At 41.9% G+C, this 18,761-nt stretch overlaps 1 protein-coding gene across 1 annotated transcript; it reads left to right on the top strand.

Annotated features, from left to right (window-relative positions):
• Nucleotides 1–462: 462 nt before the first annotated feature.
• On the top strand, nt 463–16,971 carry TMEM52B (transmembrane protein 52B). The gene is made up of 5 exons (XM_066355691.1): nt 463–1,024; nt 10,100–10,143; nt 12,643–12,681; nt 13,221–13,390; nt 15,035–16,971. Exons 1-5 carry the CDS (start codon nt 971–973, stop codon nt 15,277–15,279), a joined length of 552 nt encoding a protein of 183 aa, XP_066211788.1. The 5' UTR covers nt 463–970; the 3' UTR covers nt 15,280–16,971.
• Nucleotides 16,972–18,761: the final 1,790 nt, after the last annotated feature.

Raw genomic sequence — 18,761 nt, 5'->3', positions numbered from 1 at the left:
TGCATTAAGTAAAAGATTACTAACAAGTATAAATCATTTCAATGGTGTTCCTTTTTTCCTGTAGATATATTTCTTTTTAAATATTCTGTCTTTTCTATATGTGCTTATTTTTACCCTTACCTTAGACTTTATTTGAGAGAGAGAGGTATGTTGGAACCAAGCCATTTTTTTTTTTTTTTTGTAAAGATATATGTCTGTCTCACTTATTTGTTTCAATGGAAACTTAAGTCAGAGTGGGGGGAATTTCAGGGACAAGACCCAGAAATTCTAATCTCCAAATCTGCTTTCTCCAAAGATGGGATGGCTTTCTGGTTCATTTGGCAATCTCCCAGTCTTGCTCCACGGTTAGGATTAAATGACTCAAAACCAGGAGAGTTGATTAACAACATAGGGAAGGGGAGGGTATCAAAGTGCAAGAGAGGAGGGCTAATCACGTGGAGGGCCATTGAATGGCATTTGTCAGGGTGACTTTCAACCTTCAATAGTCACCCTGGTGTGTTGTGGTGAAGAAACAGGAGTATCACTTGTTTTCAGATGGAGAAGAGCTGTCTGCCTTTGATCCTCCTTTAAGTCAAGTTGCTCATCACTGCCTAGAAAAGTATCTAATTCAGAGGACTGATGTGCCCACTTCGAACGTCTGCCTTTTGAGGGAAGTGAGAAAAAGTTAAAGACATATAGAAATAATTAATAATAGAAAAAAAGAAAAAACAAAGGGATGCAAATGTGGAGACCCTAAAGCCAGAAAGAGAAATAGAGAAAGAAGCCAAGATGAAAGGGAAGAGAAAGACTGCAGAATATAAAAGCCCAGGGGAATAAGAAGAGAACAAGAGAGAAAAGTAAATAGTGACCTATTGCTAAGAAAAGTTGTTCTCCTAAGTTCTCTAGGTCAAGAAGTCAGACAAGGCACAGAACATGGAAAGGAGGTAACGGACGCTCAGTGCCTGATCCCGGAGAACCAGGCAGGGGCCCGATGGGAGTGAGAGCCCACGCCGTGTTGGCCTTTGCCCTGGTGTACTTCATCCAGGTAAGTTGTGAAAATGAAGCAATAAAGCTTTTGTTTTTGTTTCTCAGATATATCAACTCTCAGAAGAACCTGGGAGAAAATGAATGAGGGGAAAAGACATATGGAACCAAGGGGGTGGCGGGAAATCAATAACTAGAATTGTTGTAGTAATATAATATATCTTAACTACTTTTATATATTTCCATATTTTTGTTTTTTATATTTCTATATATTTAATTACTCTAACATATATTATTACAACAAGAATGTTTCCTCAGTATTATAGGGTGACATAGTGCCAGTGTTACGAATGACACCAGCAGTGAAAAGGGACAGAAATTAGAGCAACCATAGATACAAGGAGGATAACTATGGTTATTTAGAAATGCCATTTATGGATATAGATTTCCTTCTTTTAGCCTCTTTTCCCCTATCCCTCAAATTCCCAAGTAAATTATCTAAACTGGCTATGTAATTCTCTTAAACAGAGTTTCCCACATCAGCTTGATACTATTCTTGAAGTTTATAGGCTTCTCCAGATCAGAAATAAGCTAAAAGAGAGAAAATTCATTAAAAATTCTTTGGATCTTTTATTTTTACCCATTAAAATTCAGAAGCCCCTGAGATTTTATTGGCTGAGAAAGAAGTCACTTGACTGAAGGATTCTGGAAAAACTGTCAAAGGGAAGATTACACAGCTATGAGATCTATTAAGAAGGAGAGAAAATGGAGAAACTGGCTACTATCAGGTCACTGTACAGCTCTTTGCAGGGAGTGGGCTGTTTCACTTCCTATAAGTTAAATTAATGTTTGAAAATTTATTTAGTTTTGTTTTTCTTGAATTTTCTTTTTGCTTCTTCTTCTCTCCCTTGACTTTCCTTTCCTTCTTTCCCATTTTCTTTTCTTTTTGCAACAGGTCTCAAAGAGGCATTTTATCTGCTGAATACTTTAGGTGTTTCTGGCCTTTAGTAGAGAAAATGAAACAATGTACCAAGGCTGGGTGGAAGAAACACACTTTGTATTCTTAGTGGCCATCTATTTTACATTAAAACCAAACCAGGAGTTTCTCAAGTGTTATTAGCAGAGAACAGCTTTTAGTCCTTTTATAAAATCCTTTTCTGAAACGTCTGAGTATATTGTGTCCCCTCACCCATAAAATCCCAATAAATATAAATCTGTTTCTTTTTAGAAGACATCTGTGGTCTTTTTTTTTTGATTTCCTGAAATATTAATAGTAAGTCTTTCAAGTTATTGAAAGAGAAAAACAGTTTCTGGAAAAAAAATTACCTAGAGAGGTTTTTATTTTTTTTGTCAGAGACAGAGAGAGTCAGAGAGAGGGACAGACAGGCAGGAAGGGAGAGAGATGAGAAACATCAATTCTTCATTGTGGCATCTTAGTTGTTCATTGTTTGCTTTCTCATATGTGCTTTGACCTGGGGGCTCCAGCAGACCGAGTAACCCCTTGCTCAAGCCAGCAACCTTGGGCTCAAGCCGGTGACCTTGGGGTCTAGAGCCTGGGTCCTGCGCGTCCCAGTCTGATACTCTATCCACTGAACCAACACCTGGTCAAGCACCTAGAGAGGTTTTAGAAGGAGAAAGTAAACTGAAATATAAGGTAGAAGGATTGGAAGGTTTCCTGTACAAAGAGTTGAAGGTAGTTGATAACAATGTCAAGGAGTTGTTGGAGCAGATTTGTCCCTGGTTCAATTAATTCATTATATATATTGAGTTTCATTTGAATTATGGCCAAACCAAGAGGTGTGTGGAGTTGGTCGTGTTACTTCAACCCTTACATGTAGTCCCTTAACTATTTAAAACAAGGTTAAATATACCCAATTATATCATTATTGTGATAAAATGTTATGAAATAATAAAAATTCTCAGCCATCTGACTAGTACATAGTAGCTGTTGGAATCCATGGGAGTCCAAAAGCCCAGAGTAACAAATTTTATTGAAAGAAAGAAAGGAACCTTGACGGGCACTTCTCCGGGGGAGAAGAACACCGGTTACAGACTAGGGGCCAGTTATATAGTGTTTGGGAGAGCCTGAGGGGATACTGAGGCAAAAGTTCTGGTATGTTCTCTTTTATGGTTTTTAGGATTTCAGCTTTCTGGAATGCTTCTTCTTGGGGCAGGTTGACCAGCTTACTGGAATTCCTGTCTCAGGGGCGATAGCACAGTAAGGGTCTGACAGATAAGTGGAACATCAAGAGGGCAGTTTGGAATTCACTTATCTATCATTTCTCAACTCTGTGGTTACATATAAAAGAAAGGCAGTTATTAATTTTATAATATATGGTGGGGAGTGACGAGGAGAAAGAGGAGGAAAAATTGGAAAATTATGCTTCTTTTAGAAAGAACACAAGAAGGGAACCTTGCCAAGCCAAGTCCCTCATCCAGTTAAGGAGGTCGTCAATTTCTGTGCTGTAAGGTCTGAACCAGGCAGTGTCTCCGAAAACCTGAGTGAGGAAGTAAAAAATTTTTGCGAGGTAATAATTGTGAATTGCTTGCTGCGAGCACTGATTGAATAGGGTGACATGGTGATACATGATCTCCTGGATGAGCCTCATGAGATGTGCTGGTCTGGTTCCTCTGGAATGGGAGGACATGTGGAGATTTTTAGAGACTGGGAACCTGTTGGTGTAAGTTTTTAGAAGGACTGAATATGTGTGGTTTAAAAGGAAGGGGGTTTGGAGAACATTCAGGAGGTAACTTCTCGGGCTGAGGGGAGGCTCTTTTTGCTGTCATCCCTACCTATTTGATATTTCCCTCATGAAGTTCTCCTTGGGGTATTGGGGAATAGGAGTGTAGGAGCATTTGATTGTAGGTAATTCTAGAGATTTCTCTCATCTGGGCCTGTAGAAACTTGATAAAGAAGGGGCAAGTATTTGGAGATCAGGAATGCAGAGATAAGGAGGGTTGTATAGCGGGGGTGAAAGTTCTTCCATGATAAAGTTAGAGATATTCTTTCCTGGCAGCCCTGGAGCGAGAAGTTAGTTTGAGTTAAAAGAAATATTTTATGTCTGTTTGCTGGCTCTTCTTCAGCCAAGAAGACCCAGCGATCTTGTCCCCTTACTATGTGAAGGGTAAAAAGACTGAGAAGCGTTAAGAAGTGAATGTTTTTTATTCTTCTAGTTCTTCAAGGATATGGGAGAGCTTTAGGGTTAGGGGACCTGTAGGGGTTGAAAGATAGGATTTAGGAAATTTGCTGATATAGGGTTTCAGATTTTTCTGTTTTGCGAGGGCAGGTTTTAGGGTTGGTGTGTAGGGTTAGGTAGATTTTTCCAATTTTCTTATTGGTGAAGGTTTGCATGTGGTTCTGTAAGAAACTAGTGAACAAACATAAGAGGCAGGGTCCAAAAGTTAGAAAAATAAATAGGAGAGTGAGTGGACCAATGAAAGGCAATAGTCAAGACACACAGTTTGTGTGAAACCACTGATTCCATGTTTACAAATTCTCTGGGTTTCAGAAGGAGAGAGAATAGAAATAAGACAGGAACGTCGCCAGTCCCCCTGCCCCTAGACCTACTTTTGTAGAGATTCCTAAAGCAACAAGAAGAGAAATTACCTGTATAGCTCGTTTGGTCCTTAGATTAATAAGTAGTGTACTAGGAATTGAAAGAGGCTCATGGGGTGGAATTAGGTTGATATTTGGGGTGAGATAGATTAGGGTATAGGTTTTTGTCCAATTAGTCAGGAGACACATATAGGTGTTGGTCCCACACAAGTAGAAAGCCTCTGATTGGGTGATACAGGATGAGAGGTGAATAGAGAATAGAAGGACAAGGGGTCAATTTTGTTTCTTTGTTTCTGAGCTCCAGATGGTCAGGGTGGAGGAAAGAGTCATCCCAATAAATGGGGAGATTAGAGGAGCGTTAGCTAGGATGACTGATTAAACATTCTTTGAAAACCAGTTTTCTGATTGTTCAAATTCTTTTTTCTTGGTACAAACCTCTTACAATCTGCATAAACCTTCTACAACTTACATAAAACTTCAACTTTCATAAACTTTCTTATCCAGAAATAACTGGCCTTCATAACAACTTGCTTTTCCTTTTTCTTTCAAAAGTATTTCCATACCTTATACCTTCTATTATCAAAACCATACAATTCCTTTTTAGTCAGAACTCTTGAGTTAAAAATTTTTAACCTTAGTGACAATTAAATTGACTTTCTTTTTACCCTAGTTTCCCTTTTTCCAAAGTCTGATTAAAAGAGTCCTTAATTTTTCATATATTTGCCATACGTAGACCAACAAGCTTCAGCTTTGTGGTTGGAGTAAGGCATGCCATTTTTCTATTTTAGCAGCAGTGGGAGTTGTCAGGATCACGGTGTGTGGACCTGTCCACGTGAAAGTCAGTCCTTGGGTGATGTACTGCTGGAAGCGCCTCTTGGACAGTCTTTGAACAGTTTTCTGAGTGACCTGTAAATCCTGCAAGTACTTAGGGAAAGGGTGGTTACATTTCTACACTTTGCAGTTAGAGTTTAAGTCCTAGTGAGCACTGCTTCTAACTGGAATTAGCAACAGGTCCCAGCTTACAATAGGCATGGGACATTGAGACAAGAGGAATAAAAGAAATATTATACATTAAATAAAGTAACAAAATCAGACTCTCAATACTCACAGTAGAGATCTTTGAGGGATAAATAAAACTTAAATATTCAGGCAAGGCATAGTAGATGGCCCTTGTGTTTGAGATCAGTTTATCTGCCACTTGGAAGAAATACCTTAGGCTCGTGAATGATGTCCTTGGGCCTTCAGTGGCATTTCCCAGCATGCTGGGCAAGGTCAGGTCACAGGTAGCTGGAGCAGGGCTAGAAGAGACTGAACCCTCCCTCCATGGAGCAAGGGGGCAGCTTACCTTCTCATGTCCCTCTTTCCACAGCAAAGATGTGTCTCTTGTTGGGGCTGGGAAGCCTGGCAGGCTTCAGTTCAATGACTTTCCTTTCCACTCTGGAGCAGGGCCCTGATGGAATCCTATGAAGCCCTTTAGGGTACTGGAGCCTTTAAGAGCATATGCCAAAAGCTGGTATTTCCTGACTTCTTTTGGGCCTTATTTGTCTTTTCTGTTACTTCCTTGGCCATTATAGACCTTAAAAGCCATGCTCACAAGATCTCACTGAGGGTTTGACTAAGAGCAAAATTGGGAATTCACTGTTTAAAGAAGCCTATTAGACTGAGGAAAGAAAAGATTTAATATGTGGTGGTAGGTGGTTGGAGACTGTGGAGGGTCTGAGTTTGATTTAGGGTGACAGCTCAAGTGGTGGGGGTTAAGGCGATGCCCAGATAGACTACGGACTGAGAATGAAGTTGAGCCTTAGCAGAGAAGACACGATATCCCTTTACAGCAGTAGTCCCCAACCTTTTTTTGGCCACGGACTGGTTTAATATCAGAAAATATTTTCACGGACTGGCCTTTAGGGTGGGAAGGATAAATGTATCATGTGACTGAGATAAGCATTAAGAGTGAGTCTTAGATGGATGTAACAGAGGGAATCTGGTCATTTAAAAAAAAATAAAACGTTGTTCAGACTTAAATATAAATAAAACGGAAATAATGTAAGTTATTTATTCTTTCTCTGTGGACCGGTACCAAATGGCCCAAGGACTGGTATCGGTCCATGGCCCGGGGGTTGGGGACCACTGCTTTACAGTGAGGAAGTTAAGAAGTTAAGAAGTGTGTCTCCTTGAGGCAGGCAGGGAGGGGCTGTAGAGGAGTAGGTTATTTACATATTTTAAGAGTGTACTAGTTTTGAGATTGCATGCTGCTAAATCCTGAGCTAGTGCCTGCCCAAACAGGTGTAGGCTGTTTTTGATCCCCTAGGGTAAGAGAGTCCACGTAAATTGCTGGGCTTCATTAGTGTCCAGATCAGTTTAAATAAAGATAAATGCAAACAGGAAGTAAGAGTCAGGGTGTAGAGGAATGATAAAAAAGGCATTCTTGAGGTCTAGGACCCTAAAGTGAGTGGTGTTTGAGGGAATGTGTGACAGTAACTTGTAGACATTAGGGACTACTGGATGGAGGGGAATTACTGCCTCATTGATTAGATGTAAGGCTTGTATGAGGCAATAAGCCCCTGAAGGTTTTTGAACAGGAAGGATGGGAGTATTGCAGGGAGAGTCCATGGGGATGAGTAAGCCTGGTTTAAGAGGTGGGTAATTATTGGTTTAAGGCCTTAGAAACAGACAGTTACACATTAAGCAAAGACTTTACATAAAAGTTATGAATTAAGGAATTTAAATGAGCACGCTTTACTTGTTTCAATTCAAATTATACTAGAGATATTTTCTGACAAACAGAGATAAGATGGATTACTTACTCACATAGTTTAATATACAATTCTGCTTTTTTAAGCTTTTCAAGATGGCAGGGATTTGCCAGCATAGAGGGGAGGAAGAGAGAAAGCAGACGGATGGACAGTGTGAGCAGCTGGATGGAAAAGAAGGAAGGTCAGAATCTGCAGGAGGAGGAAGTTAAAGTACTGGTGTGGCACCACGTGGTCAGAGGAGTAAAAAGATTTAGAGCTCTGAAGAGAGGGGAGAGGACGAGGGGTAGTGGAAGGCACAATCTCTGAGGAGGGGTAAGTATGGGTTGAAGAAGAAAAAGACAGCCGAAGCTGGTGGGATGGGGGAATGGGTCAAAGAATTAAAAAGGACAGAGCTGTCCATCTGAAAGGAGGGAGGAGGGGTTTAAGAACACTGTGGAGAAGGGAGGGGCCTCTGGCCAGCAGGGGAGGAGAGAGACTGGTGAATGAGAAAACAGGATTTAGTGAAGGGAAGGGGCTTTCTGGAGGGAAGAGACTCCAGCAAAAGAGATTTGCAGAGGGACCAGAGAGGAGTCCCAAGAGAGGGGTGCCCCCGGGGGTCAGGCAGGAAGGAGAGAGTTGGGAGTCCGTGGAGAAGGAAAGATTAGGAGCGAAGGTTTTAGATGAGATTTCTCTGGCCAAAAACGGCCTGCACGTAGAACAGAAGGCACAGGAACTAAGGACAGGAGAAAAGGGAGAAGAAAAGCTGTACGTAAGGAATTTCTGATGGCCTCCTTGTCCGGTGGCAGAAATTGTCAAGATCTCTTAGGATATTGTAATCGAATGTCCTGTTTTCAGGCCAATGGGAGTTATTGTCTAGTCTGTACTGAGGCCATGCCATGTTACAGAAGATTAATTTCTTCGGTTTGAGGTCTGAGAGACCGAGCTGGGTGAGGTTTTTTTTTTGTTTTTTTTTTTCATTTTTCTGAAGCTGGAAATGGGGAGAGACAGTCAGACAGACTCCCGCATGCGCCCGACTGGGATCCACCTGGCACGCCCACCAGGGGGCGACGCTCTGCCCACCAGGGGGCGAGCCTCTGCCCATCCTGGGCGTCGCCATGTTGCGACCAGAGCCACTCTAGCGCCTGAGGCAGAGGCCACAGAGCCATCCCCAGCGCCCGGGCCATCTTTGCTCCAATGGAGCCTTGGCTGCGGGAGGGGAAGAGAGAGACAGAGAGGAAAGCGCGGCGGAGGTGTGGAGAAGCAAATGGGCGCTTCTCCTATGTGCCCTGGCCGGGAATCGAACCGGGTCCTCCGCACGCTAGGCCGACGCTCTACCGCTGAGCCAACCGGCCAGGGCTGGGTGAGGTTTTTTATGAGACATCCTAGAGGGGTCTGGTCGAAAGGCTTAGACTCTGAAGAGCCGTGGAGACAGGTGAGCAAGAGGGGCCATCCCCGCCTTTTGTCACTGTCCCAAGGGGAGAGAATCTCCGTGTGGGGGAGTCGTCCCTGATACAAGTCGTCACCACCTGTTCAGGGAGCTCTGAGGATGAGAAGTCCGAGAGAGTGGAGAGGTTTGGCTAGGCACCTAGTCTTTCGTGCAGTCTGCTGAGACTGAAAGTCAAACCCCTCAAAATGTGAGGCGTGTCAGAGAAAACCGTCTGACCAGGAAGGGGTGTTTTTAGAGAGAAATTTAGAGGCCAACCGGGGAAGGGGAGGGAGAGACTCCTTACCTTTCTCTGGTCCGGCAGGGCTTCAGGACAGGGTTAGACTGCTGGCCAATCAACCTACAATTACATGTCCAAACAGAATCAGGGAGTAAGCCCGAGATGAGCTGCTGCTGCCCACTGCTTCCCTGGTTGTAAGTTTGGACAGCAAAGAGGGATCATCCAGGCAGTTAGTACCCTGTCTTGGGTTTCGGCACCAAATGATGGAATCCATGGGAGTCTGAAAGACCAGAGTAACAGGCTTTATTGAAAGGAAGAAAGGAACCCTGCCAGGCACTTCTCTGGGGAGAAGAGCACCGGTTACAGACTAGGGGTGAATTATATAGTGTTTGGGAGAGCCTGAGGGGATACTGAGGCAAAATTTCTGGCATGTTCCCTTTTACGGTTTTTAGGATTTCAGCTTTCTGAAATGCTCCTTCTTGGGGCAGGTTGACCAGCTTCCTGGAATTCCTCTGTCTCAGGGGCAATAGTCCAGTAAGGGTGAGGTCTGACAGATAAGTGGAACATCAAGAGGGCAGTTTGAAATTCACTTATCTATCAGTAGCTATTCAATAAGTATCTTTCCCCCTCCTTCTCTTGTATGTGTGTTATTGGCGTGCCAAGGACATGGAAGGAGCAGTGCAGCAGAATTCAGTTTGCAGTGGGAAGGAATTAGGAAGACAGTAACAATGTGCTGAGAGGCAGATCATGCAATTTCTAGGACAAACAAATTGATATAAATGCTGCCTCTCATTCACAAAGGCAGTAATGCTCAGCCATCACGAAAGAGAGAGAGATAGAGAGAGAGAAAGGAAGGAAGGAGGGAGAAAGGGAAGGAAGGAAGGAAAGAAGGAAGGAAGGAAGGAAGGGAGGAAGGAAGGAAGGAGGGAGGGAAGGGAAGGAAAGAAGGAATTAGGTATCTGCTCTTCTAAATTCTCTCACCTCAAGTGTCGTAATGAATAAACATGGGCTAGATGAAAACAAGCAGTCCTAACCATGGCTGACCGGATGACCTTGTCTTCCTAAATACCCTGCTCTCACCTACTGATCTAACATAACACAGTCACAAGGGGTGACTGATAGGTTGCTGGGCAGAGCAGATCAGACAACTTCCCTGTCTGAGACTATTTTTTTCCTTCCTACAGCTCCCTCAGGCAAGATGCGAGGAGAACTGTGTCAGTTCTGAACAGTAAGTATCTGAGAGTCCAAACAGGGAAGAAGGAGAGGCAGACAGACAACAACACACAAAACAAGGTCAAGATGTCATCAGTGTCTGTAACTTCCCTTTTTTCTACTTAAATGGGCATCAACCCACTTACCTCACAGATAGATTATTCCAAAATAAAGACATACATTTGTGTCATCCTAAATACTCAAAATAACACTGCTGACAGCATTTTTTCAAAGCCAACCTTCCCAACAAAGCAGCAGACTTCATCTCAATGTTTGCAGTTATAGACATTTGCAGTAGACTTTCTCACTTGTGTTTTTCAGTGACTCATCAAGACAGACTGGATTCAATGCCTTAGTCACAGGCAGATATATCTGGGTGATTTCCAAAGCTGCATCACCACTACAGATTTAAAGAGCATATTTTATTTTTAAGGCATATTAATATTTATGGCAGACTTAATGTAGGTATTACTTTGAGATAATTACCCCTTAATCTAAACCTGTGACAAATAGTTCTTATGTAGACACTGAGGACATAAAGATAAAAAAGGATCAGGATTCATCCTCTTGGTGGTAAACAAGTTTTTTAAGAAAAAGCATGGACAGTTTACACAGAAGACTTGCTCAGGCTGAAGGAAAACACAAATTTAGATGGGAAGAGTTTCCCCATAGCCAAGTATGTTACACCCAAGGGGAATGGTGATGGCCTTGGTTACTGGCACACTCTCTCTGAGGTTTCAGGCATCACCACAGGAAAAGACATTTTTAATGGGATCAGGATGGTAATGTTGTAGAAATAGAAGATACTTTGAATAAATAGGAAATGTGAGAAAACCTGGAGGGTTCGTGGTGCAGTGAAAAGGCCCACTGTGTGTTCCACAACTGCGCAACCAAAGAGAGGCTATAGAGTGCAGTTCAATGGATTTCTTTCTTTTCTTTTCTTTTCTTTTTTTTTTTTTTGTGAGAGGAGTGGAGATAGTAAGACAGACTCCCACATATGCCCAGACCGGGATCTGCCCTCTGGGGCCAATGCTAGCATAAGGAGCTATCCTCAGTGCCCAGGGCCATGCTCGAACCAATTGAGCCACTGGCTGTGGGAAGGGAATGGAAGAGGGGGAGAGAGCGGAAAAGCAGATGGCTGCTTCCCCTGTGTGCCCTGACAGGGAATCGAACCCAGGATGTTCATACAATGGGTCAACACTCTATCCACTGAGCAACTGGCCAGGGCCAGTTCCATGGATTTCAATAGAGCAAAATATTAGAAAGTATTATTAGATTTACTCATCTTTAGAGACAAACACACATTTTCTATCCCTTCTTCCCACTTCTGAATTTATCACATGCTCCTTCTTTCATACAATCTAGATTTTTTTTATCTCTATAGAGAAAATTTATAATTGTTTTAGTTAATTCAGAATGATTAAATTGGTTTCTACAATTTCCCGGTTTTGTTTGGCCTCAGCTGTTACATATATCGGTTTTGAATCTGGGTGTGAAAATTTAGGGCCCTTTCTACAGTTTTTATGATTATGTTGGCTCTTTTTGCAACAACTTATAAAACATAAATTACAAACTTTGTTGCATTTTTTTTTCATGCTTATAATTGAAATTTTTTGTTTAAATTTTATTGACCTCAAACATATAAAAACCTTAACTTTTACATCCACTTTCAAACTTATCTTTGTGCATTAAAAGTCCTTTCTTGGTAATTCTCATTGTAACTGTTTACAACAGGGGTCCCCAAACGTTTTACACAGGGGGCCAGTTCACTGTTCCTCAGACCGTTGGAGGGCCGGACTATAAAAAAAAACTATGAACAAATCCCTATGCACACTGCACATATCTTATTTTAAAGTAAAAAAACAAAACGGGAACAAATACAATATTTAAAATAAAGAACAAGTAAATTTAAATCAACAAACTGACCAGTATTTCAACGGGAACTATGGGCCTGCTTTTGGCTAATGAGATGGTCAATGTCCGGTTCCATATTTGTCACTGCTAGCCGTAACAAGTGATATGACGTGCTTCCAGAGCTGTGATGCATGCGTCCCGCGTCACGGGAAGTATTGATAGTACTGTATGTGAGCGATGCAGCACTTTGTGCTCCTCTCACTGACCACCAATGAAAGAGGTGCCCCTTCTGGAAGTGCGAAGTGTGGTGGGGGCTGAATAAATGGCCTCAGGGGGCCACATGCGGCCTGCGGGCCAGGCTGTAGTTTGGAGACCCCTGGTTTACAACAATGGGCATGGTTACATATTCCATTAACACTGTTTTATTATCACAATTTTGGTTTATCTTATAATGATTTGCACAATGCCGTCTATAATATAAAACTGTTTAAGGTATTCCATTACACAATAGATTCAACTGATTGTGTTGAAGTCAATATAACCTGATAAGCTTTTATTATAACAAGGTATTGTAATTGTTGTAACTTATTGTTCACATTCTGGAATCATAGCAGTCATTAACTGTATTTTTATTGCAAAAAACTTTATTCTTTCTTTATAGTTGCCTGACGACAGATTGGGTACATCTCTGGTATATATGGTAAGTTTCAGCTGCAATACCCATAAAGACATTTAAAGGGGACTCTATTTTTCTCAGAGGTGTTTTTTAAGGTTTTTTAGTTTTAAAATATTTGACAGCAGAAAAAATGTATGTGTGAGACGGCCAGCCTACTTACCTGACATCACATGGGATGAGGTTTCTTTACCTTATGGCTACCTTATGTGGCAACATGCCTGGATTTCCTATTTCAATACCATCTCAGCCAACATCGGCAGATTACTGTGCACATTCTGAGATCAGCTCTAGAAATAGCCTATAGAGATTACTTCAGGAAAGTGAAAAGCAACCCCTCCAAACCACATTGAATTTCTTGGTGACTTTTGTAACGAACTGACTTAGTCTTGCTGACAAAACAAGGAAGTATCTATGTGAAGTGAGAGCCTTAAAATTAAAATCTTATAATTACTCTATAAAATATTCACACAAGAATCAAAATGCAGACAGGGAAGGCTGTTTACGCCAGAGTTGGGAATGCCAGCGGACCCCAGAGCTCTGGCTGCCCCCTGGGCTCCTTGCAGGTTGCTGGTAGTAATCGGTGCGCTGCTTCTCCTGTGTGGCCTGACGTCTGTGTGCTTCCGCTGTTGTCTGAGTCGCCGGCAAAATCGGGAAATCGATGAGGGCCGGCCACCCTATGAAGTGACAGTCATCGCTTTTGATCATGATAACACTCTCCAGAGCACGATCACTTGTGAGTACACTGACATGATACATGGAAAGTGAACCCACGTTTAAACAAATGATTAGAATTTTATAGCAGTATAAAAACACGAATTGGATGTTAAAGATTACAGAACTCAGACTGGTTTTAATCACAGAGAAGTCTGAAGATGAAGTGACCGGGCTCTCCTGAACGCTGTATTCACAACTACTGCCCTTGACTGATGATGGGGTGAGGGAAGAGATAAAATGTTGAGGACAATGTTGTAATGTTCTTTTTAAGCAGAATTGCCCAGTTCATAAGTAGTTATTTTAATAAAATTATTTTAAGCTTTAAGCATATCTTTTTTCCAAAAATGTCTTGGAATTTGTAAAAAAATCTTACATTTTTTAATCTATAATTTTTATATATTTAGAAAAATTTGTCATGTGTGCTTTCAGTTCTTTATTCTCCAAGTCTTGTACACTGAGTACATGCCCCAGCATCCCTTTGATGATCCTAAGACATTTTATTTTCTTCTGTTCTCTTTTCTAGATTATATTCTTTACTAAAATTGAAGAACAGCAGGTGGCAAAACACAGCGATATTTATTTTATTTCTTCACCCTTTTTTTTTTTTTTAACTGAGACAGAGAGAGGGATAGACAGGGAGAGACAGACGGGAACGGAGAGATGAGAAACATCAATCATTAGTTTTTTGTTGCGCATTGCGACACCTTAGTTGTTCATTGATTGCTTTCTCATATGTGCCGTGACTGTGGGGCTACAGCAAACCCAGTAACCCCTTGCTCGAGCCAGCGACCTTGGGTCCAAGCTGGTAAGCTTTGCTCAAACCAAATGAGCCTGTGCTCAAGCTGGCGACCTTGGGGTCTCGAACCTGAGTCCTCTGCATCCCAGTCCGATGCTCTATCCACTGCGCCACCTCCTGGTCAGGCATGATATTTGTTTTGTAAAGAGAACAATGTGGTGTGCTGTTGTTCACCTTTCCTACCTTCCAGTTCTCATAATCATTTTAAGAAAAGATAAATAAGGCAGAAGTAAATATTTCTAAGGAATCTAAAACATCAGTGGGTTGGTCCCCAAACTACGGCCTGTGGGCCGCATGCGGCCCCCTGAGGCCATTTAATCCGACCCCCACCGCACTTCCGGAAGGGGCACCTCTATCATTGGTGGTCAGTGAGAGGAGCATAGTTCCCATTGAAATACTGGTCAGTTTGTTGATTTAAATTTACTTATTCTTTATTTTAAATATTGTATTTGTTCCTGTTTTTTTTTTTTTTTTTACTTTAAAATAAGATATGTGCAGTGTGCATAGGGATTTGTTCATAGTTTTTTTTATAGTCCGGCCCTTCAACGGTCTGAGGGACAGTGAACTGGCCCCCTGTGTAAAAAGTTTGGGGACCCCTGGTCTAAAGGGCTCTAAATCTAACAAGGGTGAGATATGGGGCCACAATTTACATTATTTGTGGATACCACAGAAGACAGGGTCTTTTAGCAGGAAGTGAAGTTAGTTTCTAAACAACGTTCACAGGATTTTCATAACATTGGTGGCAGAGAGCTGACAATGTGTTTGGATGCTTGGCAAAAGTAAAGGGAAATTCAGTGTGTTGTAAGTGTGATTTCTGAAGATGTCATATTTACCTTAGCTCTATTCCTTCTTCCCTTGTGCTACCAGCCCTGCAGTCAGTGTTCGGCCCTGCGGCGCGGAGAATCCTGGCGGTGGCCCACTCCCACAGCTCCCTGGGCCAGCTGCCCTCCTCCATGGACACGCTCCCAGGGTATGAGGAAGCTGTTCACATGAGCCGCTTCACTGTCGCAAGGTGTGGGCAGAAAGCACCTGACCTACCCTCAGTGCCAGAAGAAAAGCAGCTGCCTTCAACAGAGAAGGAGTCTCCTCGGATAGAACACTCTTCACATTGATAAAAACTTCAGTGTTATAAATAGGGTGGGGGTATCCTTAGAGTCAGTAAAGAAAGATAAATGGAACTTTTTTTTTTTTTTGCTAACTTTCAGAAGATTTAGGATGACATCTAAACCTCATTCAGTGTAAAAGATGGATTCCAACTCTTCATTTCCAGCCACATATATGTCCTGATATGGAATAATATGGAATGCTCTAATTGAGAGCTCTAATTCTTTATTCAACACCAAACTTTGCAACTAACTTCTAGCAATGCTTATTACTACCAAGCCAAGAAAGCATCAAGGGTTTCTGGAATTCCTTCAACTATTAAGCTCCTTTACGACATGATACTGAAAGTTGCTCTTCTCTGCCAGCTGGTAGATAGAATGCACTTGAGGAGAAAGACAGCCATAAGCATTAATGCACCAAATTCACGCCTCCTTTAGAGAGAACACCCGCTTCTATACTGAATGACAATGATACTATTGGACAAATGTAATACCTAACTGGATATCTAGAACCAGGGGTGAGATTACAGGTATGGGTTAAGAGTACAGAGTATACACTGAAGTGCCAAATATCAAGGTCTTTCTTTCACTTTGGTCTTTCCTACCCGTGGTATAGGACGCTGCACAGAGTGCAGTAACAGTTCTATTCATTTTTTAGCTCCACTGCTGTGAACACATGTATGCACATGTGTGCGTGTACAAACACGCACTCTTTTTTTTTACTCTTTAAGAATAACATTGCTTTGCTTTTTTCCTCCTTCCTGCTTTGACCACTTAAAAGTCGTGTCTAGTAACAAACACTGTAGTCTCTAGTGGTGGCCTGCAGTGCCACCTAGTGGAGTATTCGTAGAATGGCATTCTATTATTGGAGCCTATTGGCATATTTCTCCAGGTCCTGGAACACTAACTGAACTAGGCCTGGATGGGATCCTTCTCAAGACACTATCCTGTTGAGAAATGTTAAGCTGTCCACCTAACATACTACCTCCCAAATATAGTACAATTGGAAAATTGAGGAAGTGAAGTATGTTTGGCAAAAAAAACTATTCACCAGTGACCTAACTAACTCAATGAAATGTGTTTTGGTTTTTTTTTTCAGAGACAGAGAGTCAGAGAGATGGATAGACAGGGACAGACAGACAGGAACGGAGAGATGAGAAGCATCAATCATTAGTTTTTCATTGCGCATTGCGACACATAGTTGTTCATTGATTGCTTTCTCATATGTGCCTTGACCGTGGGGCTACAGCAGACCGAGTAACCCCTTGCTCGAGCCAGCCACCTTGGGTCCAAGCTGGTGAGCTTTTGCTCAAACCAGATGAGCCCGCGCTCAAGCTGGGGACCTCGGGATCTCGAACCTGGGTCCTTGGCATCCCAGTCCGACGCTCTATCCACTGTGGCACCACCTGGTCAGGCTCAATGAAATCTTTAATGCACAGTTTTCTCATCTGTAAAATAGGCGAGAAATAATAACCTCACAGGTTTGTTGTGAAGATCAGATAAGCTAATCTATATTGCAAGATCTGTAAAGTATTATGCACATGCATTGTTGTTATTCTTGATACAGATATCTAATTTTCACTTGCCTGCCATGATTCTACTGAAAATTATCTTCTGACTTGTCCTTTTGCTGTGTTATTGCTAAGTCATAGCTGAAGTAACTTTATTTCATCAATAAAATTTGTTAATTGAGGAAAATAATTAAAGATATGTGACTCTTACTATATTCCGTGTAGAGGTAAAGAATATTTGAGACAACTCATTTATTAGGGAATTAGCGCCAGTGCTCAGAGAGACATCACAGAGCCCAGGAATGGCTGATTAACACAGCGCCTCATGAAATACATTCTTGGAGGTAGGCTCACTCAGCCCAGCCAGAGGGAAAACATTCTGAGGATAACCTGCTGGTGATCCACATTTATCCTGCGTCATTTATCAAATTGCCTCTGGGAATTGTTGAAATGCATAAATTGTTAATAACACCTGAGTTGGCCTTGTTTTAACACTGCCAAGTGAACCTTTTCATTATCACATGTTCCAAAAAATGTCATTGGCTCAAGATAACACAGTCTTCAAGAAGTTAAAATGTTATCAGGTATAAAAAGATCTTGAAAGAAATCCTGTTTTATTCTAAAGAGATCTGTCTGCCCCATCTCTCCCTGCGCCTCTCCACAGTCATTCCATTTTGTCACAAGCTGGTAGTACCTGTTTGGTTTCACTTCTTTATCTACTCAATCTAAGACATCTGTTAATCAGATCAAGCACTTCCACCACTTTAGACTTTCCTCACATCTATCCTTCAAACTTTAAATATTGGTTCAATGAAGTTAACTGATTTCTCCCCAAAACCTGCACTGGAGCAGAGCTGCAGAAAATCATTTACAAGGTCATGATGTCAAGCACACCTGAACCATTTACCATTTCTTCTAGATTTCCTTTAGTCATTCTTATTTCTTTCACTAGTTGTTCAAATTCTGATATCTTTCTTCAAATCCCACTCTGTAACCTACTCATTAATTCTAGGCAGGGGATATGTCTTCCTAGTTTAAAGAGGAAATGAAAGCCCTCAGGCAACGTCCTAGCTCAAAGCTACAAGCCTTGGTGGATCTGTACCTCTCCTCTCCTTCCTTCTGGTCTTAGTGATATAGTTTTCCTTCCTGCTTCCCAATAAAAATACTTCTAATTGTGCTTTGTACTACACTGATTCAATGGTCTCTTTGTTCAACAGGTATTGTATAGGAAATTGTATGCCAAAAGTAGTTCAGAGACAGCTGGTGATACAAAAGTGTGCAAGGAACATAGGGTCTCTGAATTTTGGTCCTCACAGAGCTTAAGAAAAAACAAAACTAAAGTGATAGCAAACATGAGTGAAAGGCAGAGCGATGAAAAGTGTTTTCAAAGATGAGATACAGCTTGGTAAATTTGAGGAACTGAAAAAAGACTAGAGTAGCTGATTTAGTGAGCTCAGGAGAGAGCTGTAGAAATGCAGTCTGGATCGAGACAGGGACCTTGGGGACAAGGAATCAAGACCATAATTTACGTGCATTGAGAAGCTATTGAAGGATTTTAAACAATAAGTCACTTGATGGAATTTGAATTTTAAGGCAATGAGTGAATGTTACAGGAGAACTGACAGGAGTAGGACAAAAATGAAAGCAAGAAGACTGGATGAGAGGCTATGGAGGAAGACCAGATGAGAGGTTATGGAGGAAGACCAGATGAGAGGCTATGGAGGAAGACCAGATGAGAGGCTATGGAGGAAGACTAGGTGAGCCTGATCAGGCAGCGGCGCAGTGGATAGAGTGTTGGACTGGGATGCAGAGGACCCAGTTTCAAAACCCTGAGGTCACTGGCTTGAGCGGGCTCATCCAGCTTGATGGTGGGGTCACTGGCTTGAACATGGGATCATAGACATGACCCCATGGTCACTGGTTTGAGCCCAAAGGTTTGTGGCTTGAAGCCCAAAGTTGTTGCCTTGAGCAAGGGGTCAC

This window comes from Saccopteryx leptura, chromosome 1 (genome assembly GCF_036850995.1).
Source record: "Saccopteryx leptura isolate mSacLep1 chromosome 1, mSacLep1_pri_phased_curated, whole genome shotgun sequence".
Taxonomy (NCBI): domain Eukaryota; kingdom Metazoa; phylum Chordata; class Mammalia; order Chiroptera; family Emballonuridae; genus Saccopteryx; species Saccopteryx leptura.
The sequence above is the reverse complement of the archived record's forward strand: the minus strand, read 5'-3'. Positions and strand labels throughout refer to the sequence as shown.

Bases quoted from the DNA above. Each gene is read 5' to 3' on its own strand.
- TMEM52B (XM_066355691.1), top strand. From the start codon at position 971: ATGGGAGTGAGAGCCCACGCCGTGTTGGCCTTTGCCCTGGTGTACTTC. The intron at 10,144-12,642 runs GTAAGTATCTGA...CTTTCTTTATAG, and splicing joins AACTGTGTCAGTTCTGAACA to TTGCCTGACGACAGATTGGG. The intron at 12,682-13,220 runs GTAAGTTTCAGC...GGCTCCTTGCAG, and splicing joins GTACATCTCTGGTATATATG to GTTGCTGGTAGTAATCGGTG.